General features: G+C 44.0%; 1 protein-coding gene across 1 annotated transcript in view; it reads left to right on the top strand.

The window, feature by feature from the left end:
* The window catches only part of DLG1 (discs large MAGUK scaffold protein 1), a gene marked incomplete in the record, with an annotated part of 511,316 nt that overhangs the window by 153,137 nt on the left and 334,094 nt on the right, over positions 1 to 24,085 (top strand). Inside the window, 1 exon segment of the mRNA XM_073626325.1 lies at positions 17,771 to 17,935. Within this exon segment, the coding sequence (XP_073482426.1) occupies positions 17,771 to 17,935 (165 nt within the window).

Below are 24,085 nucleotides of genomic sequence, written 5' to 3'. Positions count from 1 at the left end.
GCCAAAAATGCATATTGATGCACAAATAAATACCTGTAGTATTCTCCTGATGCATGGCAGCACAGGTGTTCTGGACAGGTTAAAAAATGTTTTGGTTTTACTAGAAGTGCACTGAATGAAATTTTAGTGCAGAAGCCAAAAATTCAAGTCGCACTTGGACGAAAACCAAAAATTGCAGTTTTTAAAAAACCTATATATTTTTACACATAATTGTATTTTATATTCGACTTTTTAATTTAATATTTTGAATTTATTGGCCATTATTTGCACCTTTTTAGCTCCATCAAAGCTCAAAGAAAATGCATCCCTTTAAATTCTTATGTCTTCACACTGGTGTGTTGAGCTTCCGTTTTGTGGATCTCCCCGTTGAAATGCATTGAAAACACAGCAAGAACGCATCAATGACTAACTCGTGTTGCATTTCTGATGTGGTTTTTGAGTCACATGACCTATGAAAAACACCATAAATGCAGTAAAACCGAGTGCGTTTTCTGCACCATTATTAGCACCTTTGCCGATATGTTCTGGCCACTGAAATTTCGGTGCATCTCTAGATTTTATTGCTGTATTTTCTCCCTGTTTTGGAGGATTTCCCCACTCTCTTTAGCCACCACTTTGTTTTTTAAGTTTGGTATCAAGTTATTTAGAGCACATTCACATCCACTTGACTTGTTTCTGAGGTTGGTTCTGAGTGTTTCTGATAAGCTGTGGACAGGAAGCCTGTACAAGGCTATGAGTAAGCACTTGGTGTCAGTGCGAAACGTGTCAGCTATTCTTGTATCACTCCACAGTCGTGTTTTATGTACCCCGTGATCCTGTATTTTGAATAAAATGACAGATTTATCCATTCCGGTGTGCGGCTGTCCATGTCTACTTGTTCTTTTCTACCTGTACAAATCAATGATAGGCTGATAATGAATTGTCAGCCTAGGTTCACACTGTAGCGATGCGGGAACCAGCTTGATTACAGCGCCGGTTCCCACATCGCATCTCCCGCAGGCAGTTCACACTGCCCTCTGCGAACTGCTGCGGGTGTCCGTACAATGTTAATGACATCTCCAGATCTGTTCACAGATCGCAGTGCGAACTGTGAACTCGCACAGGAATCGGATTGCATGGTTGAGGACACACATGCAATCCGATTCCAGTTCGGGGGAAAAAAAAAGTCTCTGCACTATTTTCCTGCAAATCCAGTGTGAGTTCAGTCTTGAGCGAATACATGTAGTCGGAGGCAGATGTTCACCCTGTTTGCAGACTGGTTTGCATCCAGTGCTGCTCATCTGTCCCTACCTCAGAATCACTCCATGTGTCAATACATGTGGAAGCCTCTCAGCCGGTCATTGATTTGCAGAGGCTTCCTGTTTGCAATGATCAAAACACCTGGCCATACCCTCCACAGCCATGCACCGATTTTGGTGGTATATGGCCAAGAACTGCCTTGTGATTTTGCCCTTTATATGTTCAATTAGGAGAGGGTTAAACATTACTGGAGTGCATTAGTTTGTTGAGGCTTGCAGATATATGCCAAATATCCACAATTGGCCTCCTTTCAGTACACATGTGAAAGACCCTTTGGTTCAAATGTTGTGTTGTGGTAGAAATATGTAGTATTAACACTAGTCTAAAACTGGCCATCACTAATGCTTTTCTTTCATTCTATTCTGCCTGTGTCTTCACCAAAAAAGATTAGATTCGTATATCCACAAACTGCATAGATGGATGCCCTCTGCCAGGCTATTTGTATTCTGCCAGCTCTTGGAATACCTGAACAGTGCCTGCAGCTGTTTGGCTGGCTCCTTCAACCAAAATAGATTAAGTAATCAACTTTTGCCAAGCTGGCAGGGCCACCCATTGTTAGAATTGTGGTCAATTCAAAGGAATTAGACAAATACATAATGTAATAAGATTCTCCAGTACCAGGAACAAACATACTTTGTTAAAAAGTAGTTCAAGACCGTCAGGAAGATTTATTGAGCAAATTCAAGTGTTTATTGTTTAGCCATTTTGTGTGTATTAAAAAAGAAAAAAAAAAAAACATGATGCTAATTCTTTCTTTCTAATCAAGTTGCCATTTTAAAACCAGTATGAGATGACCTGTTACGTAAACATTCATTTTTAACAGAAATTTAAATGAAAGACTTTTTGTTGGTACAGATTAATAACTTGCCATCTCTTGCCTCTTTCGATTGCAAGGGAACAGTCCTATTCAAGCATTGGACCATGTCAGCCTTTCAGTAATGAAATATTTCAGCTTTCAATTTTATTAACACAAATATTAATGTTTGAAAATCTGGATGGGTGCTGATCCTCTCCTTTTTGTTATAAGGAAATGCTGATGAAATGTTGACTGTGTGCTGCATTTTTACGCATTTTTAGCAATATCAAATGTTGGTTTGGGGCTTGATGGATGTCTTGCTGTATTTTGGTGAGATATCTGACCATTTAAATACATCATTGGGAAAATTAATACATCATTAATACAGAGTATTTATTTTAAACCCACAATAAAGTAAACCATTGCAGGTTTCCTTTGGTTGTAAGAGCTCTGGAACAACTTGAACAGTTGCATGTTGTATTTTTTTGTGGAAACTCCCACCAGGTGTCCATATTAAGCCGGTCTTGCCATAGCAGCTGCTGTATTTTAAAGGATTTTTTGTCCACCACATAGTAAAAACAACTGATTCACTTAGGATGGGTCCAATGTTTTCATGATAAGTTCTTTTATGTGACCAATTAAGGTTTATATTTAGCACTTGATTACAGATTGGACATTATCATGTGGTGATGTGAAAAATGAAAATGTCTGCCTGAAATTGGACAAAATAGGAGGTGGAAAGCTTGAACAGTAAATGCTTGTATAGCTATTTTAGATTAAGAAAAAGTATTCACACCCCTTCACATTTTCCACATTTTGTCATATTACAACCAAAAACTTTAATGTCTTTTTTGGGTTTTTATGTGATAGACCAGGGGGTCTTCAAACTATGGCCCTCCATTTGTTCAGGAACTATTCCCATCATGCCTAGTCATGTCTGTGATTGTCAGTTTTTGCAATGCCACATAGGATGTGTAGTTCCGCAACAGCTGGAGGGCTGTAGTTTGAAGATCCCTGTGATAGACCAACATAAAGTGGCACATAATTGTGAAGTGGAAGGAAATTGATAAATGGTTTTCCTAAATTTTTTACAATTTAAATGTCTGAAAAGTGTGGCGTGCAATTTGTATTCAGCCCCCCTTTTAGGCTGGGTTCACACTGGTGCGACACGACAGCCGTCCTACTTTGGATCCGACTTTGCCCTGCGACATGAAGCCGGCATGTGTCCGATTTTCAATGAACGGGGATCCGACTTGGATCCCCGCCAATGCCCGGCACTGTGTTTGGTATGAATATTTAGGGGGAACTCCGCGCCAAATTTTAAATGAAAAACCGGCATGGGTTCCCCCTCCAGGGGCATACCAGGCCCTTGGGTCTGGTATGGACCTTGAGGGGAACCCCCTACGCCGATAAAAACGGCGTGGGGGTCCCCCCCAATCCATACCAGACCCTTATCCGAGCACGCAGCCCGGCCGGACAGGAATGGGGGTGTCGACGACCCCCCCCCTCCTGAACCGTACCAGGCCGCATGCCCTCAACATGGGGGGTTGGTGCCTTGGGGGAGGGGGCGCGCTGCGGCCCCCCACCCCAAAGCACCTTGTCCCCATGTTGATGAGGACAAGGGCCTCTTCCCGACAACCCTGGCCGTTGGTTGTCGGGGTCTGCGGGCGGAGGGCTTATCGGAATCCAGGAGCCCCCTTTAATAAGGGGGCCCCCAGATCCCGGCCCCCCACCCTATGTGAATGAGTATGGGGTACATGGTACCCCTACCCATTCACCTAGGGAAGTGTCAATAAAAAAAACCACAGTACACAGGTTTCAAAATTAATTTATTGGGCAGCTCCGGTATCTTCTTCCGACTTCTCCCGGTGTTCCGCCTCTTCTCCCGGGCCCCGCCGCTATCTTCTTCCAGCTCTATTGCCAGCGAGGGGCCCGGTCTGCTGCCGCTGTCTTGTCGCCGCTGTCTTGTCGCCGCTGTCTCGCCGCTTCTTCTCTTCATCTCTTCTTCCGATGTTGACACGACGCTCTCTCCGGCTGGAATGCTCTCTGTGCGCTCTGCTCTGACTTATATAGGCGGTGACCCCGCCCCCTTATGCCGTCACAGTCCCAGCATGCCCAGGGACTGTGACGGCATAAGGGGGCGGGGTCACCGCCTATATAAGTCAGAGCAGAGCGCACAGAGAGCATTCCAGCCGGAGAGAGCGTCGTGTCAACATCGGAAGAAGAGATGAAGCGGCGAGACAGCGGCGACAAGACAGCGGCAGCAGACCGGGCCCCTCGCTGGCAATAGAGCTGGAAGAAGATAGCCCGGGAGAAGAGGCGGAACACCGGGAGAAGTCGGAAGAAGATACCGGAGCTGCCCAATAAATTAATTTTGAAACCTGTGTACTGTGGTTTTTTTTATTGACACTTCCCTAGGTGAATGGGTAGGGGTACCATGTACCCCATACTCATTCACATAGGGTGGGGGGCCGGGATCTGGGGGCCCCCTTATTAAAGGGGGCTCCTGGATTCCAATAAGCCCTCCGCCCGCAGACCCCGACAACCAACGGCCAGGGTTGTCGGGAAGAGGCCCTTGTCCTCATCAACATGGGGACAAGGTGCTTTGGGGTGGGGGGCCGCAGCGCGCCCCCTCCCCCAAGGCACCAACCCCCCATGTTGAGGGCATGCGGCCTGGTACGGTTCAGGAGGGGGGGGGGCGCTCGCTCGTCCCCACCCCCATTCCTGTCCGGCCGGGCTGCGTGCTTGGATAAGGGTCTGGTATGGATTGGGGGGGACCCCCACGCCGTTTTTATCGGCGTAGGGGGTTCCCCTCAAGGTCCATACCAGACCCAAGGGCCTGGTATGCTCTTGGAGGGGGAACCCATGCCGGTTTTTTATTTAAAATTTGACGCGGAGTTCCCCCTCAAGAACATCTGAGCACAAGTCGCGTGCCGAAGTCGGATCATGCAAGACGGCAATCCGACTTTGATCCGACTTCAATGATAGTCAATAGGCTGAAGTAGGATCAAAGTCGGACCAAAGTAGTACAGGGAGCATTTCTAAAGTCGGAACGACTTGTGTCGGACCAGTTAGGACGGCTCCCATAGGGAAACATTAAATTTCACACGTCATGCGACATGAGCTCCCAATGTCGGAGCGTTTGTCGGACCAGTGTGAACCCAGCCTTACTCTGATACTCCTAACTAAAATCTAGTGGAACAAACTGCCTTCAGAAGTCGCCTAATTACACCTGTGTGTAATTTATTCTCAGTATAAATACGGCTGTTCTGTGAACCCCCCAGAGGTTTGTTACAGAACCTTAGTGAACAACCAGCATCATGAGGGCCAAGGAACACACCAGACAGGTCAGGGATAAAGTTGTGGAGAAGTTTAACTACTTCCAGACTGCCCACCGCACATATACTGTGGCAGGGTGGCCCGGCTGCACGAAATCACGTACCTGTACATTCACGACTTTCAGGTCTGGGGCACGCACGCTGCCAGAAACCTGCTGTGATTGGACACAGCAAATGCCAATCAGCGGGTTCGGCAGCTGCGATGGCCGCCGGCCATCCATGATCGTTCGGAGAGACAGTACGTCATTCTGTCAGACCGTGAGAACGATCTTATGTTCCTGCTAATCAGGAACACAGATGTCTCTCTTCCTGCAGTCAGTCCATCCCCCACACAGAAGGCACACCCAGGGAACACACTTAACCCTTTGATAGCCCCCTGATAACCCCTTCCCTGCTAGTGTCATTTATATAGTGACAGTGCAATTTTTTTTACACTGGTCCCCAAAAAGTGTCACTTAGTGTCCGATTTTCCCCAATGTCACAGTCCCACTAAAAATCGCTGATCGCCGCCATTACTAGTAAAAATAAAAATACCATAAAACATCTCATAGTTTGTAGACTCTAACTTTTGCGCAAACCAAGCAATATATGTTGCTTGGGATTTACTAAAAATATGTAGCAGAATACATACTGGCCTAAATTGATGAAGAAATTCGATTTTGGGTTTTGGTATTATTGAGTATGTTTTATAGCAGAAAGTAAAAAATATTATTTATTTTTCTTTTTCAAAATTGTCACTCTTTTTGTTTATAGAGCAAAAATAAAAACTAAAGAGGTGATCAACTACACCAAAAGAAAGCTCTATTTGTGGGGAAAAAAGGACATCAATTTTGTTTTGGTACAACTGCAATTGTCTGTTAAAGTAACGCAGTACCGTATCACCAAAAATGGCCTGGTCATTAAGAGGTAAAACCTTCCGGGGCTGAAGTGGTTAAAGCAGGGTTAGGTTATAAAAAAAAATATCCCAAGCTTTGAACATCTCATGGAGCACTGTTCAATCCATCATCCAAAAATGAAAGAGTATGGCAAAACTGCAAACTTACCAAGACATGACCATCAACCAACACTGACAAGCTGGGCAAAGAGAGCATTAGGCCCCTTTAACACTTGTGCGACTTCAAAGTCGCGCTTTTGACAAGACAGTCGTACGACACTGGATCCGACTTTGCCCTGCGACTTGAAGTTCGACTTTGATCCGACTGAAGTCTGACTTTGATCCCCAACAATACTAGACGCTGTCTTGTATGAATTTTCTGGGTCCCCCCAAAATCCATACCAGACCCTTATCCGAGCACACCGCCCGGCAGGTCAGGAAAAGGGGTGGGGACAAGCGAGCGCCCCCCCTCTATTGAACCGTACCAAGGTGCATGCCCTCAACATGGGGTGGTGGGTGCTTTGGGGCAGGGGGGCCCTGCGCCCCCCACCTCAAAGCACCTTGTCCCTATGTTGAGGACATGGGCCTCTTCCCGACAACCTTGGCCGTTGGTTTTTGGGGTCTGCGGGCAGGTGGCTTATCGGAATCTGGAAGCTCCCTTTAACAAGGGGATCCCAGCCACCCACACTATGTTAATGAGAATCGGATACGTTGTACCCCTATCCATTCACCTAAAAGAAAAGGGTCAAAAATAAAACACAGTACACTGTTTTTAAAATAATTTATTAAGCAGCTCCGGGGTCTCTTCCGACTTCTCCCCTTTTTTGGCTCTTCTGCCTCCTCCGCTAATGTCTTCTGCCTCTGCCGGTTCTCCTCTGGGTCTTCTCCGCTGATGTCTTCTAGTCCTCTCCAGTTCTTCTCCCTCTGTCCGCTGTCTTCTGCCTCTGCCAGGTCTTTGCTATCTTCTCGCTCTTTTGCTGGGTCTTCTCCGCTGCCTTCTCCCTCTGTTCTTCTGATGTTGACTCAACGCTCTCTCCCGCTCTAATGCTGGGTGCACGGTGTGCCACTACTTATATTGGCATGGGGTGGGGTCACCGGAGGCTCACCCCTTATGACATCGCCGGCCATCATGCCCCATGTCCCCACCTTTCCTGACCTGCTGGGCTGTGTGCTGGGATAAGAGTGGAGTGGAGTTCCCTTTGAAGATCATCAGAGCACAAGTCTCATGCCAAAGTCGGATCCGTTAATACGACGATCCGACTTCAGTGATATTCAGTGGGCTGAAGTAGGATCAAAGTAGTGCAGGGACTACTTTGAAGTCATACTAATATGAATGGTAGTCGTTGGAAATCATGGGGAACGACTTGTAATACGACTTTGCAGTCCCAAGTCGTAGGACAAGTCGTACCAGTGTGAAAGGGGCTTTAATCAGAGAAGCAGCCATGAGGCCCGGGGTAGCTCTGGAGGAGCTGCAGAGATGCACAGCTCAGGTGGGCGAATCTGTCCAAGACAATTATTAGTCCTGCGCTCCACAAATCTGGCCTTTATTGGAAAAGTGGCAAAAAGAAAGCCATAAGAAGTCCCGTTTGCAAGAAGCCATGTGGGGGACACAGCAAACATGTGGAAGGTGCTCTGGTCAGATGAGACCAAAATTTTAACTTTTTGACCTAAAAGCAAAATGCTATGTATGGTGGAAAACTAACACTACACTTCACCATGAACACCCCATCCCCACTGTGGAACATGGTGGTGGCAGCATCATGTTGTAGGGATGCTTTTCTTCATTAGGGACAGGGAAGCAGGTCAGAGTTGATTGGAAGATGGATGGAGCCAAATACAGGGCAATCATAGCAGAAAAGCTTTAAGAGTCTGCAAAAAACTTGACTGGGGCAGAGGTTCACCTTCCAGCAGGACAACGACCCTAAACATACAGCCAGAGCAATAATGGAATGGTTTAGATCAAAGCATATTCATGTGTTAGAATGGCCCAGTCAAAGTCCAGACCTGAATCCAATTGAGAATCTGTGGAAAGACTTGAAAATTGTTCAGACGCTCTACTTCCAATCTGACTGAAGCTTTTTTTTACAAGGAACCATGGCCAAAAATTTCACTGTAGATGTGCAAAGCTGGTAGAGACATACTAAAAAAGACTTGCACTGTAATTGCAGTGAAAGGTGGTTCTACAAAGTATTGACTCAGGGGGGCTGAATACAAATGCACGCCACACTTTTCACATATTTATTTGTAAAAAATGTTGGAAACCATTTATCATTTTCCTTTCACTTCACAATTATGTACCACTTGTGTTGGTCTATCCCATAAAATCCCAATAAAATATGTTTACGTTTTTGATTGTAACATAACAAAATGTGGAACATTTCAAGGGGTATGAATACTTTTTCAAGGCACTTTATATGTAAATAACACAATACCTTATGGTCAAGGATTCGTTTAGATTTTTTTTCTTATACCTTCTGTTGCGAATCTGATTTATTCAGTGTTGCTAAATAATTTCATGCGCTATGTATGCTTTTGGCTATGCCTGAGTCGAAACAAAAGATGTGGGTCATTTTTTGTTGTTCGGTAAGATAACCAATGACATGTAATGTAGTGTCAAGGACCTAGTTTTACTGTTGTCATTGCTTTTGGCTGTTTTCACTCTGTGAAGGATACAGAGAATGGCAACTAGAACTGTACATTATGTGATATTCTACTTGATGGTCAATCTATCCATTCTGATCCAACTAATTATTTTTTATGTAACTTGGTTACGTATATTCAGCATATGCGTTTAACAGTATAAGGGAATATTGTGTGCCCTGTTGATTGTTTTGTGAAAATAATTCTGTATGCTTTATTAATTAGATGTATGTTCCTTGGCATTGTGGATCCTTGCCCCATAATGTGTTTTAATATTCTACAAAAAAAAAAAAAAAAAAAAAATGTATTTGTATGAACTGTTCTTTGTGCCTATGTTTAAAGACTACGCTTTCCTTTCTGAACATGTTAAAGAGGAGCTCCAGGCTCTGGCAGAAAAAATTAAGTCTGCAGCTACAAATACTGTAGCTTCTGACTTTTAATATTAGGACACTTACCTGTCCAGGAATCCAGCTGTGACTTCACCCAAGCCGATTTTTCAATTGGGTACTGACACCGCCATTTTCACTAAGGGAAACCGGCAGTGAAGCCTTGCTGCTTCACAGCCGGTGCCAAATGTGGCAGTGGAGGGGGAGGAGGCAGACCAGTAGTGCTTCCCCCTTTGGGCGGAGCACCGCTTTAAATCCGTGTTTAGGATGTAACCTGTTCCACATGCGCTCCCTTTCCCCATGACAACGGGCAGGGAATTCTCTCCCTGCGCCCGCTGTCACAATTTGAAAATAGTGCAACAGTGGGGGGTCCCGCCTACATGGCCGCATCATTCATTCAGTTTCCTGTGAATGAATATACTACAAGTACCGTCGTCCATTTCTGCTGACAGCTTGTGGTTCTTGAAGAGTGAGGGCGCTGGTGAATGCTTTGGTAGTTCATTGATCTTCCTGCCATCGAGTAACTGCCTGCCTGTATCAGAGGTACGGGCAGACAGCTGTCTGGTGTCTGCAAGAGCCTGGCATTGCACCATCTGCTGATCGTGGTGCTCCACGGGCTGCTTAGAAAAAAATAAATACAGGTGTAAAAATTAGCATTTATTTTTTTCATAAGGTGAACTTATCCATTTAGGTCCCCTCAAAGCTGTTGTTGAAACTTTTTTCCACCTTCTTTTTTTTTTTTTTTTTTCATTTTCACTTCCTCAAAAGTACATTTTATGCATCTTTTTGTAATTTTAATGGCAGCTATTTCTGCCTTATGAGATGACACTCCATATACATTCTGTAAAAAATATACTTGAAAGTCTCCGTCTCTCGTGGCAATTACTGAATGTCAAGAACAGGCATTACAGACATTATTTGAGTCATTAAGTTTATTAAATTTTTATTAGTAAAGTGTGATCAATGTTCTCCTTTTAGTAGAGAGAATGAACATTATTATTTGATAGTTATGCTATATACCACATGTGAGAGAGGACACTGATCTGCCACAAAGTGAGTAATATGTAACCTGGATGATAAAATTAGTCCAACTTCAGAAAAAACATTTTTTTGATTGGTCAAAACTTCTGTCAGGTTTTTTCTTTTTTGTCTACACCTAGGAGTTTTCCCCTATCAGGACAAACAAGAAGAGTACAGATGTTGATGGGACAGGAGTCCCAAAGCAGTAAAAACTTGCCTCACTAATGTTTTTTTTTAATATCTGTCACGAGGGAAGAAAATCTGAGTAATTCTCCCCAATGGAGACGGATCTCTTTTGCCCATCCTCCCTGAAGGCAGAAGATAGCTACACAGGGCTAGTCTCTAAAGCCGACCATAGATGGATTGAACCTCGGCTGGTTCAGCAGGGCCTGTTGGCTTTTTTGCATGTAAATACTCACAGCGGGGATGGCTACCCGCCGGCAGAACACAATAGTGCTGAGGAAAGATTCCCCCATCAACACTTACTGTGCTGATGGGGCAATCAAGCAATTCTACAGGTGGAAAGAAAGAAAATTGTAGAATATATGGCTTGCTTTACTCCTTGCCTATTTGCCTGGGGGAGATCTGCAGAACTGAAGATGGCTTCAGTGAGTAAGGACTATTGCTGTTTAAGTGATTGCTAGGTGTGCTGCTCTGCTTCCTTCCTTTTTTTTTTTTTTTTTTTTGTTCTTAGCTGGTAAGTGTGCTGGGAAATCTTTGTGGGGTGGCGAGAGGATTGCTATCTATTTAGGCTTGGCACCATTTTTATTTCCCATTCCCATTATTTGGCTTTTGCAGCCTGCTTTTAGGTCAGGCGCATACGATGGAACCTCAAATCTACCAAGCTCTGTAGCAAGCCCTCTACCCAATGATGCAGATCCCATCCCCCATTTACAAAAATGGGAGGATGTCTTATTGGCCTTCATTGCCAGCTGGTTTCGGAATATTGTCCCATATGCCCAGTATCATTGCAGACCATTTCAACTCAACATTATGGCAGTTTGTGGAGTATGGAAGAGGTCTCTTAATTCACATTACAAGTAATCTAGTTATAGACTTGCTATAGGAAGATTGGTAACAGCAGAAATGTCTTGCCAATGCCAGAACAACCGTGATATTTTCTTCTACATTTGAAGTGTATACATGCTTAGTAGTTCTAAAGGCTGAAGGTTTTTTACCTTAATGCATTCTATGCATTAAGATAAAAAAAACCTGTGTGCAACAGCCTCCCTATTACTTACCTGAGCCCCACCTCGATCCATCGATGTTCCACTAGAGTTTCAGCCATCCAAGACTCTCCCTCATTGGCTGAAACTGCAGCGGGGGGAGGGGGCAGGGCCGAGCCATGGCTCATTGTCTGAATGGACACACTGAGCAGTGGCTTGGCTCAGGTGCCCCCAAAACAAGCTGCTTGCTGTGGGGGCACTTGGCAGGAGGGAGGGGCCAGTAGTGCCGGCATAGGACCCGTTAAGAGGATCTGGGCTGCTCTGTGCAAAACCATTGCACAGAGCAGGTAAGTATGACATGTTTGTTATTTTTAAACCAAAAAAAAACCTTATCGCTTTAAGTCTCAGATGCACCGTGACTGGGCTTCTTAAAGTAAGCGAAATATACTTTGCAAGATCAGAGATTAAAACGAGGCCTGGGATCCTCATGGGGAGCCTGAATCTAGACAAGACCCCTGCTGCAGTGTAGCCCAGTTGCCAGGACGTGATTTATAATTGCCATGGCGACTAGGCGCTTGGGGTTTGTTGAGCCCTGATTTAGAGGAACATGGAAGTCAGTGCTTTTTGCTGTCCCAATGATATGGCGAGAACCGAATGATCACTTGACAAAATGTTCATTCTGTCTGACTAATATCGCTGGTTTTGCTGCTAAAAATAGGAAATCAATTGAATAACTCAATCTGCCTTCAGCCAACAGACCAGTGCCACATGACAAACTGCCAGTCGGGGCCGGTGCTACTACTAAGCAAACTAGGCAGCCGCCTAGGGCGCCTGGCCACTGGTGTCTTTACTCTCTTCTCTCTGCAGCAAGCAACTAAGTCTCAGCATCAGCAGGCAGCCGCCGCCCCGTTCACACAGTGTCAGAGGCGCAGCGGCAGCCTGTGTCTGTATCTCGACTTCTGAATAAATGGAAGCAAGCAAACATTCATTGATAGGTGTTGGTGAGGTGGCATTTGATGGGCGCTGGTGGGGCTGCATTTGATAGGCGCTTCATTAAAAAGGCGTGGTATACATGGGCAGGGCAAAGGGGTGGAGTCCAGGTGGAGCCAAAGGGTGGAAAAATTAAGTTTCTCCTAGGGAGTCAAAAAATTGTTGCACCAGCCCTGCTGCCAGTACTGTGTGTTTTAGGAGGCTGTAGAGGAGAGAGGTCTTCAGATACAGTACAACTTATATAGGAGGATTTGTTCTGTGTTTTGCTTAAGGCCAGTCACTTCACTGGGTAAATGCAAGGCCTGTTTCACCTGGGCTTTTAGCTTGTACACGAGCAGTGTGAACAGCAAGCTTTTATTAAACTTTTAGCAAGCTTTTGCAAAGTATTTGGCAAGCTTCAAGCTCTCTCTAGTGCCCTTCAGCTCCTGTTTGGAAATGTTATACACAGATGTTAAAGGGAATTCTGATTGTCGCTTTAAACAAGCTGCTAGCAGGCTTTCAATGCGCTTCATGTAACGTTGAAGCCTGCTAGCAGCTTGTTTTAAACAAGTGGCAATCTGCACTCCCATTAGGATCTGTGTTAAACATTTTCAAACTGGAGCTGAATGGTACAGCTCTTTGCTCAGGGAGGTGTGAGAACCGAGCGATAGGTGGTGTTACATCGCTTCATTTTTAGTGTTAGAGCTGGTGGGGGACACATGAGACATCGGATCAGTTTATGATTTAAAAAAAAAAAATGGTTTCCCATACTTTCAAAAAGCTTCAATAAAGCTTGCTGAAAGCTCTGCAAATGCTTTGCAAAAGGTTACGGTTTGCACTGTTTACACAGGCCAAAGGATTAGAGACCTGGTGAATGTTGCTAATTAGGCAAAGATATGTTTACTTTATGTGCCCAATCATGCGCACGGAATTAAAAAAAAAAAAAAAAAAAAAAAAAAAGAAATGTTTTAGTAGCATGTAATTGGTTAAACAAAAAAACACAAACTGCCTATAGTGACACTTTAAGGCCAGTTCTTGCCTATGCTCATTAGATAGAGAGGCCATTGTTATGCCCTAATCGTTTTCGTTTAATAGCTGAAAAGTCTGCAATACAGAGATGCTCTCAATCTTGACATTGTTTCAGGAACTTGGTGTAATTACTAGTGAGGCTCTGACATTGTGCTGACATAACATAAATATGTCCCAAAATCTTCCCTGTAGCTATGCAGGCCATGTTTGGTTTCGTTGTCCGAATCTCCTTGTCTTGCTCCACGTAGGAAATGCTAATGCTGCAAAATTATGTAGATATTATTTTTTCTAAACTTGGCACCTATTGTTTAGAAAACTGTCACTCTGTGGTCATTTTTAGAAATAGACTTGCTGAATCATTCATGGAGGTGTGATGTATCCCGGAAAAATTAATGTTCATTGAAGAAAAGTGAATGTTTTCAATTGAAGCTTGAAATCCTTATACAGAGGAGTAGTTTTTACCCCTTTACCTTTTCCAAACTTCAGTCACAAACTGAAATTAAAATGTATATGATTTGGATTTTTACTGTTTAACCATCTCAATACATCCCCTTCCTGCCCAAGCCATTTTTCAGCTTTCAGCGCTGTCACACTTAATTGCGCGGTCATGCAACACTGTACCCAAATGAAATTTTTGTTATTTTTTCCCCACAAATAGAGCATTATTTTGGTGGTATTTGATCACATCTGCGGTTTTTATTTTTTGCGCTATAAACAAAAGAAGAGGGACAAGTTTGAAAAAAACACTATTTCTTTTTGTTATAATAAATATCCATTTTTTTTTTTTTTTTTTTTAAAACAAATTTGTTTAGGCCGATACTTATTCTTCTACATATTTTTGGTAAAAATATAAGCGTATATTGATTGGTTTGCGCAAAAGTTATAGCGTCTACAAAATAGGGGATAGATTTATAGCATTTTTATTATTATTATTATTATTTTTTTTTTTTTACTAGTCATGGCAGCGATCTGCGATTTTTATTGTGACTGCGATATTGCAGCAGACACATTGGACACATTTTTGGGACCATTCACATTTATACAGCGATCCGTGCTATAAAAATGCACTGATTACTGTGTAAATGTGACTGGCAGGGAAGGGGTTAACACTAGGAGGTGATCGAGGGGTTAACTGTGTTCCTAGGGAATGTTTCTAACTGAAGGGGGATCGGACTCACAAGGGGAGGAGACCGATCTGTGTTCTGTACTGAGAACACAGATCGGTCTCCTCTCCTCTCTGACAGGACATACAGATCCACATCCTGCCGTGTTACCGGGCAATCGCGTGTGCCCGGCGGCCATCGCGGCCGCCGGGCACGCGCATCGGGTGCCCAGTGACATGGCGGGCGTGCGTGATTGCCATCAGCGGCACGCGCCCCCCCTGGTGGGTAGGGAAGGCGAGGGCATCATATGACGCCCTCCCAGAACGAGAGCCGCGCCGCCTGGCTGTCATATGACAGCCGGCGGGCGGCAAGTGCTTAAACAGATTTAAAATGGGCTTAGTATTCTATCTCATTTTCTATATTAATGAGGATCTGTGTATAGTCAGACTACCATATACTCCTCTTTCAAGCCCCTTCTGTGGCAGCCCTGTGCTATGCTTCTGTATGTGGGGTAGTATTTTGCCTCCTCCCATATAGTGCTCAGTCCTAGTGGCCAATCGCTAGGCTCCAGCACCATCACATGGCAGCAGGGGCAGTGGTGCTGGGCATAACAACTCTACTTCGTCTAAGCTCTAAAACAAGGTATTTTGGTGGTGGGTGGAACTTGATTACATAGGTTGAAAAAATGTTGTTCCACAAGTAGATAAAAATAGAAAACCTCCATATACATAGTCCTGCACCCACAGTTGACCCAGAGGAAGAAAGAAAAAGCAAAAGATACTCAAAGTACGGTCAAATTTGTTCAAATTTGGGGGCGGAGGGGGGGTCGCAACTTGAAGTATTGAAGTGAGGAAAATGTGATGAGGGACACTCCCACTGACAGTTTCTTCTAGAAGGACAATGCCGCCTTTATTGATAGGCTATCAAGAGTCAGCATTTACTACTTGGACTGAGATTCTTTCTCATAGGTTACTTGGATGGCAACAGTGAAAATATAAAACAAGCTTAAAGTGGAGTTCCACCCATTTTTTCATTATCCTTGCAAAATAATGCCCACCCCCAGAACAGTCTGTAATGACAATATTTTTTTTCAATCTTTATTTTTCTCTATGCAGTCTGCACTTCCTGTCCCGGCCACCTAGGCAATTTCGTCATTAGGTCTCTTAGGATATTGGTGTCATCTATCCCAGAAGTCCTAGGGACTCCTAATGAAATCTTGCGGTATTTCAAGACAGGAAGTTCTGTGGTGTTTTAACAGGTTGCCACAACAATGGGGTGGGAAATTCCACCAATGCTGCCATTGTTATGGGAACCTGTGAGTAATGGCAAATTTATACTCGAAGGATTATGCTTACAAACAGTATCCTAATTTTATTATACAAGTAGTGAGAATCACAGGGGTGCATTTTGTAAAAAATTGCCAAGGAGACAAAGTATTTACAGTTATAGCAAGGACTTTACAGTTATAGTAAGGACTTCTACATGCCATTGATACGTGTTTCGATATTGTGTAATGTGCTATATATTCAGTATTTATTTCCATTCATCCACCCCACAATACACATATACAGCTGTAGCCAGGTGCTGGGCTACAGCAATATGGAGAAGGCGACATTGCCTTTTATTCTTCCCTCCCTCTTCTGAGATACTGATGATGATCTTCTCCGGCTAGCAGAGGAAGTGCTAGAGCCAAGCAGGAACAATTCTGTAGAGCTACCACCTCCTGCACCTCCATTCTCTGCTTCTATAGCTCAGTTACCAGCCTCAAAGGTCTCTGACCTCCAATCTTCAATAAACATAAGTAAAGGCTGGTGCCAGTGGAGATCTGCTAAAACATGCAGTCCTTCATTGATAATGGTGACAAAAAGCCAATGCATTTCAGGGCTCGGGCCTTAATCATGACCCTGAGGGCCAATGCGTGTTGACACCCTATTGTTTTTATCACCGTTATCAATAACGGACTGTATGTTTTAGCTGATCTACTTGACGCCAACCTTTACTCATGTTCACAAAAGCCAAGCAAGCTAATAGACTTCTATGCAGAGCACTAAGAGGCCTGGGAGTTGTAGTTTGAGAAGGCAGCCATGTGTGTCCAATTGACTCCTTACAGTACAGATCCCAATAGACACTGTGCAGTTGGAGTGGTGAGAGGTGATTTTTATTAAACTGTCCAGGAAAGTTCTTCCTCTGGGCCCTGAGGGAGTTGGAGAGAGATCAACTCTGCCTGAATTTTTGCTTGCCAGCAGGAGACCACACCAGTGGAGATCTGAGCTTGAGACTGGGAGCGAAGACACTCGGGGGCAGCGCAGCACATCACAGCACCTACACTGCTACCACAGGGAGACTGGATCCACCAGCATCCACTCATTCTCTGTTTCCCACAGCTAATTACCAGAGGCCTTCAGAGTGAGACTGGGGTAGCCTTTTTCTACAGTGAGAGGTCACCGCAGCATCCCGGGTACTGATGGAAGGGCTATAAGCCCATTGCTTATCCACTTGCCGACCAGCCGCCGTCACACGGCGTAAGGTTGGCACTATCCCGCGAACCATCCTAGCTGTAGGCTGGTCCCTTTTAAGCGGGATAGCAGGCACGTGCGCCACAGCGGTGGGGGGGGGGGAGAGAATGCTCATGACTGCCGGCCACAAGCAATCGCTGGCATGAGAGGCAGAACAGGGACGTGTGTGTGTGCGAGTAAACGCACACATCCCAGTTCTGAGAGGAGAGAGAGATCGGGAGTTCCTACGAGCTGGGAACCACCCTTACTAACTTGGTGTCCATTGCAGCTCACGTAGTAATGCACGTAGGTACATGCAGGTGTGAATAGATCCATACTGTTACTTTTTTAAAACACACTAAACTGCAGCACATAGATGTAAAACAGCCACATTGGAAAAGAATGATATTTTTAGTTTAAAAATGCATTTTCATTCAAGAATTGTAATTTATTTTACTGCATGTGTGAATAGGCCCTTAAAGTATTTACTTGTTTGAGTTTTGGTTAGTGCATTTCCAGACAAGGTGAAATGTTTTTCTATTTGTCTGCCACTTTCTGCCTACGTTTAGGCTTTGTATTTTGATGTAAGTTCAAACTGAATAAACTATCCAGTGGTAACCATGCATTCTTCTTCTTCTTCTTTTATTTGCTTTAGAAATATCGATACCCAGATGATGATCTACCCTCCCAAGAGCCCAGTTCTCCACACATCTTGAGTGATATCAGAAGTCCAGAATTGGTTCAGGTTTCTGAGAAAAACATCTCCCAGATAGAGAATGTCCATGGGCTTGTATCACACTCTCATATTTCTCCACTTAAGGTAAATGCTTCTGTTGGTTCCTCGTTGCTGATAGAATTTATGTTAAATCACATTTAAATTAAACTATATGTAATGCATCTGTAGAGGATATGTGTATTTTGTGTTTCTGCATAAGAAAGCGCTCAATTGGAGCGCTTTCTTGGACATAAATTATTTGTTAGGACCTTTTGTTTACGACTGAATTCCAGCAATGAAATATTGCTTAGCCCATTGTAAGTATGTATATGTGATAGCTGATGCGACTCTGTGGAAGCTGTGAATTGCTTTAGTAGCCTGAGCTACTATGGTAATAGCAAATATCTTCTGTATATGAGGTCCAAGTGGTTGCCCTTCTGCATTGTAACCACGGGGGGGTTGATCGCTCTGCGTGACCGCCATACTTGCATATTTCTTAATGAATGCAAAGCTTTCCCCGATTGAATTAGATATGACACCATGGTCGATAATTTTATGGTTTGCGCCAAGGCTGATAAGTTATCATGTATGCATACTTAAATTGGACCAAGCTGGCCCAGTGTAAATATGCAAAATGATATCATCCCTGGCGTTTGGCTTGAAAAATTAATACTGCACTTTCCTCCGTGGGTGATTACTGGTCACTGCCCAAGCAGCTAGGGCAGCGGTCTGGGGATTTGGGAGCCTCTCTTTTTCCTCTTCTTTCCTTAGAAATGGATTAGAGCGATTTCCATTTGGTCAAAGTGATCACGTGCCAGCACATGACCATTCACAATTGCTCTGATCCATCTCAGACAAAAGTCCTAAGGAAAGAACGGGTAGAAGAGTAAGGCTTTTTTTAACCCCGATCACTGCGCTGGCTGCATAGGCAGTGGCATCTAATTGCAGTGGGGAGGGTGTAGTGTGGGTCACATTTTTTCATTTTTTGTGAAACGTTAAACGTAGTCTTCCCTCAAATGGACGTACTCGTATATCCTTGGGTTTCAGTGCTTCTACCAGGGTCATGGCCGCAGCTGCACTTATGACCCTGTTTGTTTGTTTTTTGTTTTAGTTTAAGAGCGGTGGGATGCTCTATATAATGTTAAAGTGATCCACTGACTTCCCCAGCTCTCCTGTTTCACTGGATAGCCTGAGAATAAAACCGGTGGTCAGGGCAGCACGCCATAGGAATGGAGGACCTTCCATTCCCCGATAATCTTTGGTGTATGAAACTGGAAGCAACGAGTATTTTGTTCGTTTATAAGCCTTTACTGGCTTGTAAAGCATCTGACCAAATCATTCTCGGTTTGGTCAGATGCTTTTGAGGGCAGAGGAAATAAATTTGGGGTCTAATCCAGATCTCTCAGTAAAGAGTACCTGTCGCTGTCCATGCTGTCATAAGGAATGTTGTTCATCTTTTTTAGAGACAAAAAAATAAAAAATCATATAGAGGACCCCATCCCCCTGTACACGTGCAAAATGTGAACGCATATGTGGGTCCTGCATGCATATATATCCCATGTGAGATTTTGTCACAAATGTTAGAGTGAGAGCAATAATTCTAGCACCGGACCTCTTGTTTAACTGTAAACTGGTTACCCTTTAAAGGCTTTTAAACTTTTGACAGTGGCAGTACTGTAGATTGTCGCTATTCCACGGACGTGCACAATTTTTAAAGCTCGCCATGTTGGGTATCGATTTACACAGTGTCATCTTTCATATTTTACCAAACAATTGGGTATTCTATTGTTTTATGTGCACTAAAATTAAAGTGTTTTTTCTAAAAATAATTTGCATTTGATTTGCCGCACAAATATCGTGTGACATAAAAAAAAAAAAAATTGCGATAACCAACATTTTTCTGCAGGGCCTTTGCTTTCAGAAAATATGATGATAGGTGGTCTATGTAATTATCTAGTAAAGAAAATTCAGACATTTAACATCTATGTGAAAAGTCTCAGAACCCGCCTTGGCACAAGTGGTTAAAGCAGGACTTAAATGTATCTGAGCGCCACAAGCAAAAACCTCTAATTTTTGCCCATCTTTTTGTGTCTCCATGCTTTGTGTTAAATACTTTGAAAAACACCCCCCATCATTTCTAGCCACAGCAATCTTGAGTAAGGGCAGATGATTCATGTACTTCTGGTCTTGAAATCAATCTGCTGTACTGTGAGGCCTTCCTATAAAATCTTGTGCATGGCCAGTACAATATACATGATTTGCCAGTACACTTTTGCAAGGTCAGGCACTTAGGGTGTGCTTAAGGTGGGCAAGCCCCTCTTCCAGATGAAAGTGAATATAATCTACCTTCCTGTCTATTTATGAATAGAGGAGGATTAAAAATGCTAATGTTGATTCCGAGAGTAAAGTTCTGCTTTAAATTCTGTTAATGTACGTTAGTCTGGTTCAGGCTTTTAATCTAATTCCCAAGATGTAATTTTATTCTCTGATGGTTAGCTATAAGGTTGATGCTGAGATTTTAGGAATACGGAATATCTTCTGTGGCAGTTTGCCCAGCTCCCACATGCTTTTTAGTACATTTTGTCTTTATGTTGCAGAGGGGGAAAAAATATGTCCCTTTTGAAGTTTTCATTTGTTAAGACCTGAGGCATTTTATTACGCACGTTCAGTATATTAGTGTTCTCCTTTACTCACTTGAGTGCAGCTAAAATATTTTTTGTTGTCTCCCATGTATTTTTTTTTTTTTTTTTTAGTTTCCTAGAATGCTGTAAAAGCTTTGCCACAGGCAGGCAGGAATTGTTTCTATCTTTTTATCTTTCTCTTGTCCTTAGCAAACTTGTAGTGCTAAGTGTTTTGTGTGCTATGTGTTTGTTTCAGCTGTGCTATGATTATGCCTGGCTCATTTTTCACTTTAGTCAGTCAATGTAAATACATAAGAATATATATTATATTTGTAACCTTTAGAAATATGTAGGCTACTTTTGCAGACTGAACTCTGATAAAGCCAGTTAATGCATGATTACCATGCAGATTCATTGTATCATATCTCGCAACATGCTGATCATGGTGAAGTGGATCTATCTGAAGTTGTTATTTGTAAAGGGGAAAAAAAACCCTTATTTAAAAAAAAAAACTATAATAACTGTACTTACCTGCTCAGTGCAATGGTTTTTGCACAGAGCAACCCCCCCCCCCCCCCCGATTTTCCACTTCTCTGGTCCTCTACTAGTGCTCTGGGCTCCTCCCCCTTGCCAAGTGCCCCCATAACAAGCCTCTTTCTGTGGAGGCACTTGTGCATGCTCACTCCTGAGCCAGCTCTCTGTGTCCATGAGAGACAGAGCACTGGCTATGAATGACAGCAGCGGGTCTTGTGCACATCACTGGATCGAGATAGAATTAGGAGGGCTGAGGGGGGAGCTACATACTGAAGGGTTTTTATCTTCATGCATAAAATGCATGAAGGTAAAAAACCTTCAGCCTTTACAACCACGTTAACCTTCACTAAGGTACTGGCAGTCTCGTAAAACTAAAGCTGAAGTCCCCTGCAAGAGAAGAGCTTCTTTATACATCTCTCTAGAGACCTTTGTCTCATATCTCACCTCACCTCCATTTTAGCATTGCAGGCTCTGTCAGTGTTCTTCCATTTGATATTGTATTGTAGAATGCCTGTCTCCCCACCTTCCAGCTGAAAGATATATTTGTCCTGCACACAGACCTCTTGCCACCTGATTTCCAGGAGCATAGGCATCAAAAACATAAGATACTCTGTGAGAAGTAGGCCAGCAGTCAATGTAAGAGAGAGCTCTTTTATTAAAAATGGCAATCATAGATGCATGCTTCGTGGACAAGCAGTTCCTTTGGTCGGGGCCTTTGTTAGGGCACTGTGCCTTCACAAAGAGGACCTGCATGCTCTTAAAGCATGTCAGTGTTCACTATTTGCTGTAAATGGTCTTTAACTTATGTGGAGTGACAGTTCCTCCCACAATGGAAAAAATGATTACCCCCTAATGGATTCATACCTAGAATAATCAGGGAAGGCTACCAAATTCAGTTCAAGGACACTCCGCCCGCAAGGACATTCGTAAACTCCCCTCCCAGGGATCTTCAGAAGGCGACAGCCTTGTTGTCCCAAATTGGCTACCTGATAGACCAGCAAGTCTCATTCTGGTGCCACAGCAAGAAATAAATCGGGGTTTCTATTCACACGTTTTCGTGGTCCGGAAACCGTTGGGCAAATTTCGTTTGATATTGAACTTTAAGACACTAAACAGATAGGTGGTCTGCAAGAGGTTTCGGATGGAAACCATTTTTACGGCAAATTCCATTCTTCCCCCAAATTGCTTTATGGTTCCCTTGATCTGAGGGATGCTTATTTACACATCCCGATCCACAAAGAATCTCAAAAGTTTTTGAGGGTGGCAATCAAGTGGGAAAAGAAGGTCCGATATCTCCAATTCAAGGCCCTGCCATTTGGCCTGTCCTCACCCCCCAGGATTTTTATGAAGGTCCTGGCGAAGGCACTGACCCCTCTGCTCCTAAAAGGGATCTGTCATCCCATACTTGGACGACCTTTTATTTTTTGCCCCCTCCGCTCTCCAATTACAAGGGGACCTGCGGGTGGCCATTTCCTTTCTGGAAGAGCTGGGGTGGTTAATAAACAGGGAAAAATCAAACCTAACCCCGGCGCAGGCTTTGCAGTACCTGGGGTTCTAGATGAACTCTGTAACACAGAAGATCTATCTCGGAGGAGAAAGTAAAAAAGGTAAAGGCGACAGCAACCTTTTTTCAGAACAATCTGGCGGTATCCATCCGTTCAGCGTTGTCGGGTCTGTCTTCTGGCAGCAACAATCCCAGCAGTACCATGGGCAAGGGCCCATTTCAGGTGTCTCCAGACCAATATCCTAAGCAGCTGGGACGGGACACAGGAATCACTGGAGATGACCTTCTGCCTATCCCTGACGGCCAAGCGGTCTCTGTGGTGATGGAAGGACGAAGGAAACCTTGTGCGGGGTCTACAGTGGTCTCTTCTAATGTTCGTCCGTATCACCATGGACACCAGTGCCTTGGGATGGGGGGCCCACTGGGGGTCAAGAGTAGCCCAAGGGCGCTGGGAAAAAACTTGGTCCCAAAGATCAGCCAACTGGAGGGAGTTACTGGCGATCTGGGAGGCGCTGAGGGCATTCGCTGAACAGTCGCCACATACAAATCCTCTCACAGTGTGGTGATGGTCTCTTTTATATAAACAATCAGGGAGAGACACAATGTCCGTCCTTAATCAAGATTGCGAGCGCCATATTTATTTATTTTTTTTGGGCAGAGATCAACCTGGGGTCAATATCCGCAGTCCACCTAAAGGGAGTGGACCATCATCTGGAAGACTTAGAGTTGACACCAAGTGTGCGAAGCAGAATGGTCGCTGAACAAGGAAGTCTTCCAGCTAGTGGCAGAAAAATGGGGCCTTCCAGAGGTGCATCTGTTCGCCAACAAGTCAAATGCCAAGGTTCCAGTATACTTCTCATTGGAAAGAGAAGTGGGGGCCAAGGGGATAGAAGCCTTGGCCCAAAAGTGGGCATTTCACCTATGCTATGCCTTTCCCACGTTCACTTATTCCCCGAGTCCTGAGAAAGTTTGTTCAAGAACGGACCACATTAATTCTGGTGGTCCCGTATTGGCCATAGAGGCCTTGGTATTCCACACAGTTATACCTCCCCTCATGCTGCCCGAAAGAGAGGATCTGCTTTCTCGGGGCCCAGTCCTGTTGCCAAAAATACAGAGCCTAAAAGCCTCCTGAAGTATAAAGGGGCTCTCGAACAGGGTGGTGAATATAATTCTTTCCAGTAGAAAGAATGTTAAATTTTGGAAAGTTTTCTGTTCTTGGTTAGACACCAAAAAGGTGTCTGAAGGTTTTCTAGCCATCTCAGTTTTTACAAGACGGCGCGGACCAAGGACAGGCCATTAGTACATTGAAACTACAGGTTTCGCCTTTCAGCCTTGCCTTTTTTTTTTTTTGGAGCAACCCCTGGCATTAGACTTGCTAGTCAGCAGGTTCTTTAAGGGGTTAGCTAGGAGTACACCTATTCAGTTCAAGATTCTGCCAAAGTAGGGTTTGTTGATTTTAGTATTGCAAGGTTGGATAAAACGTTTGCAAGAGGGAGAGCTGTCAAAGTGGGCTCTTCCTTTTTTTTTTTTTTTTTTTTTTTTTTTTTTTTTTTTCTCCACAGCCTGGCATATTAGCAAGCTGCAAGCGCTTTCCAT

This window comes from Aquarana catesbeiana, linkage group LG04 (assembly GCF_042186555.1).
Source record: "Aquarana catesbeiana isolate 2022-GZ linkage group LG04, ASM4218655v1, whole genome shotgun sequence".
NCBI classification, from domain to species: Eukaryota; Metazoa; Chordata; class Amphibia; order Anura; family Ranidae; genus Aquarana; species Aquarana catesbeiana.
The sequence above is the reverse complement of the archived record's forward strand: the minus strand, read 5'-3'. Positions and strand labels throughout refer to the sequence as shown.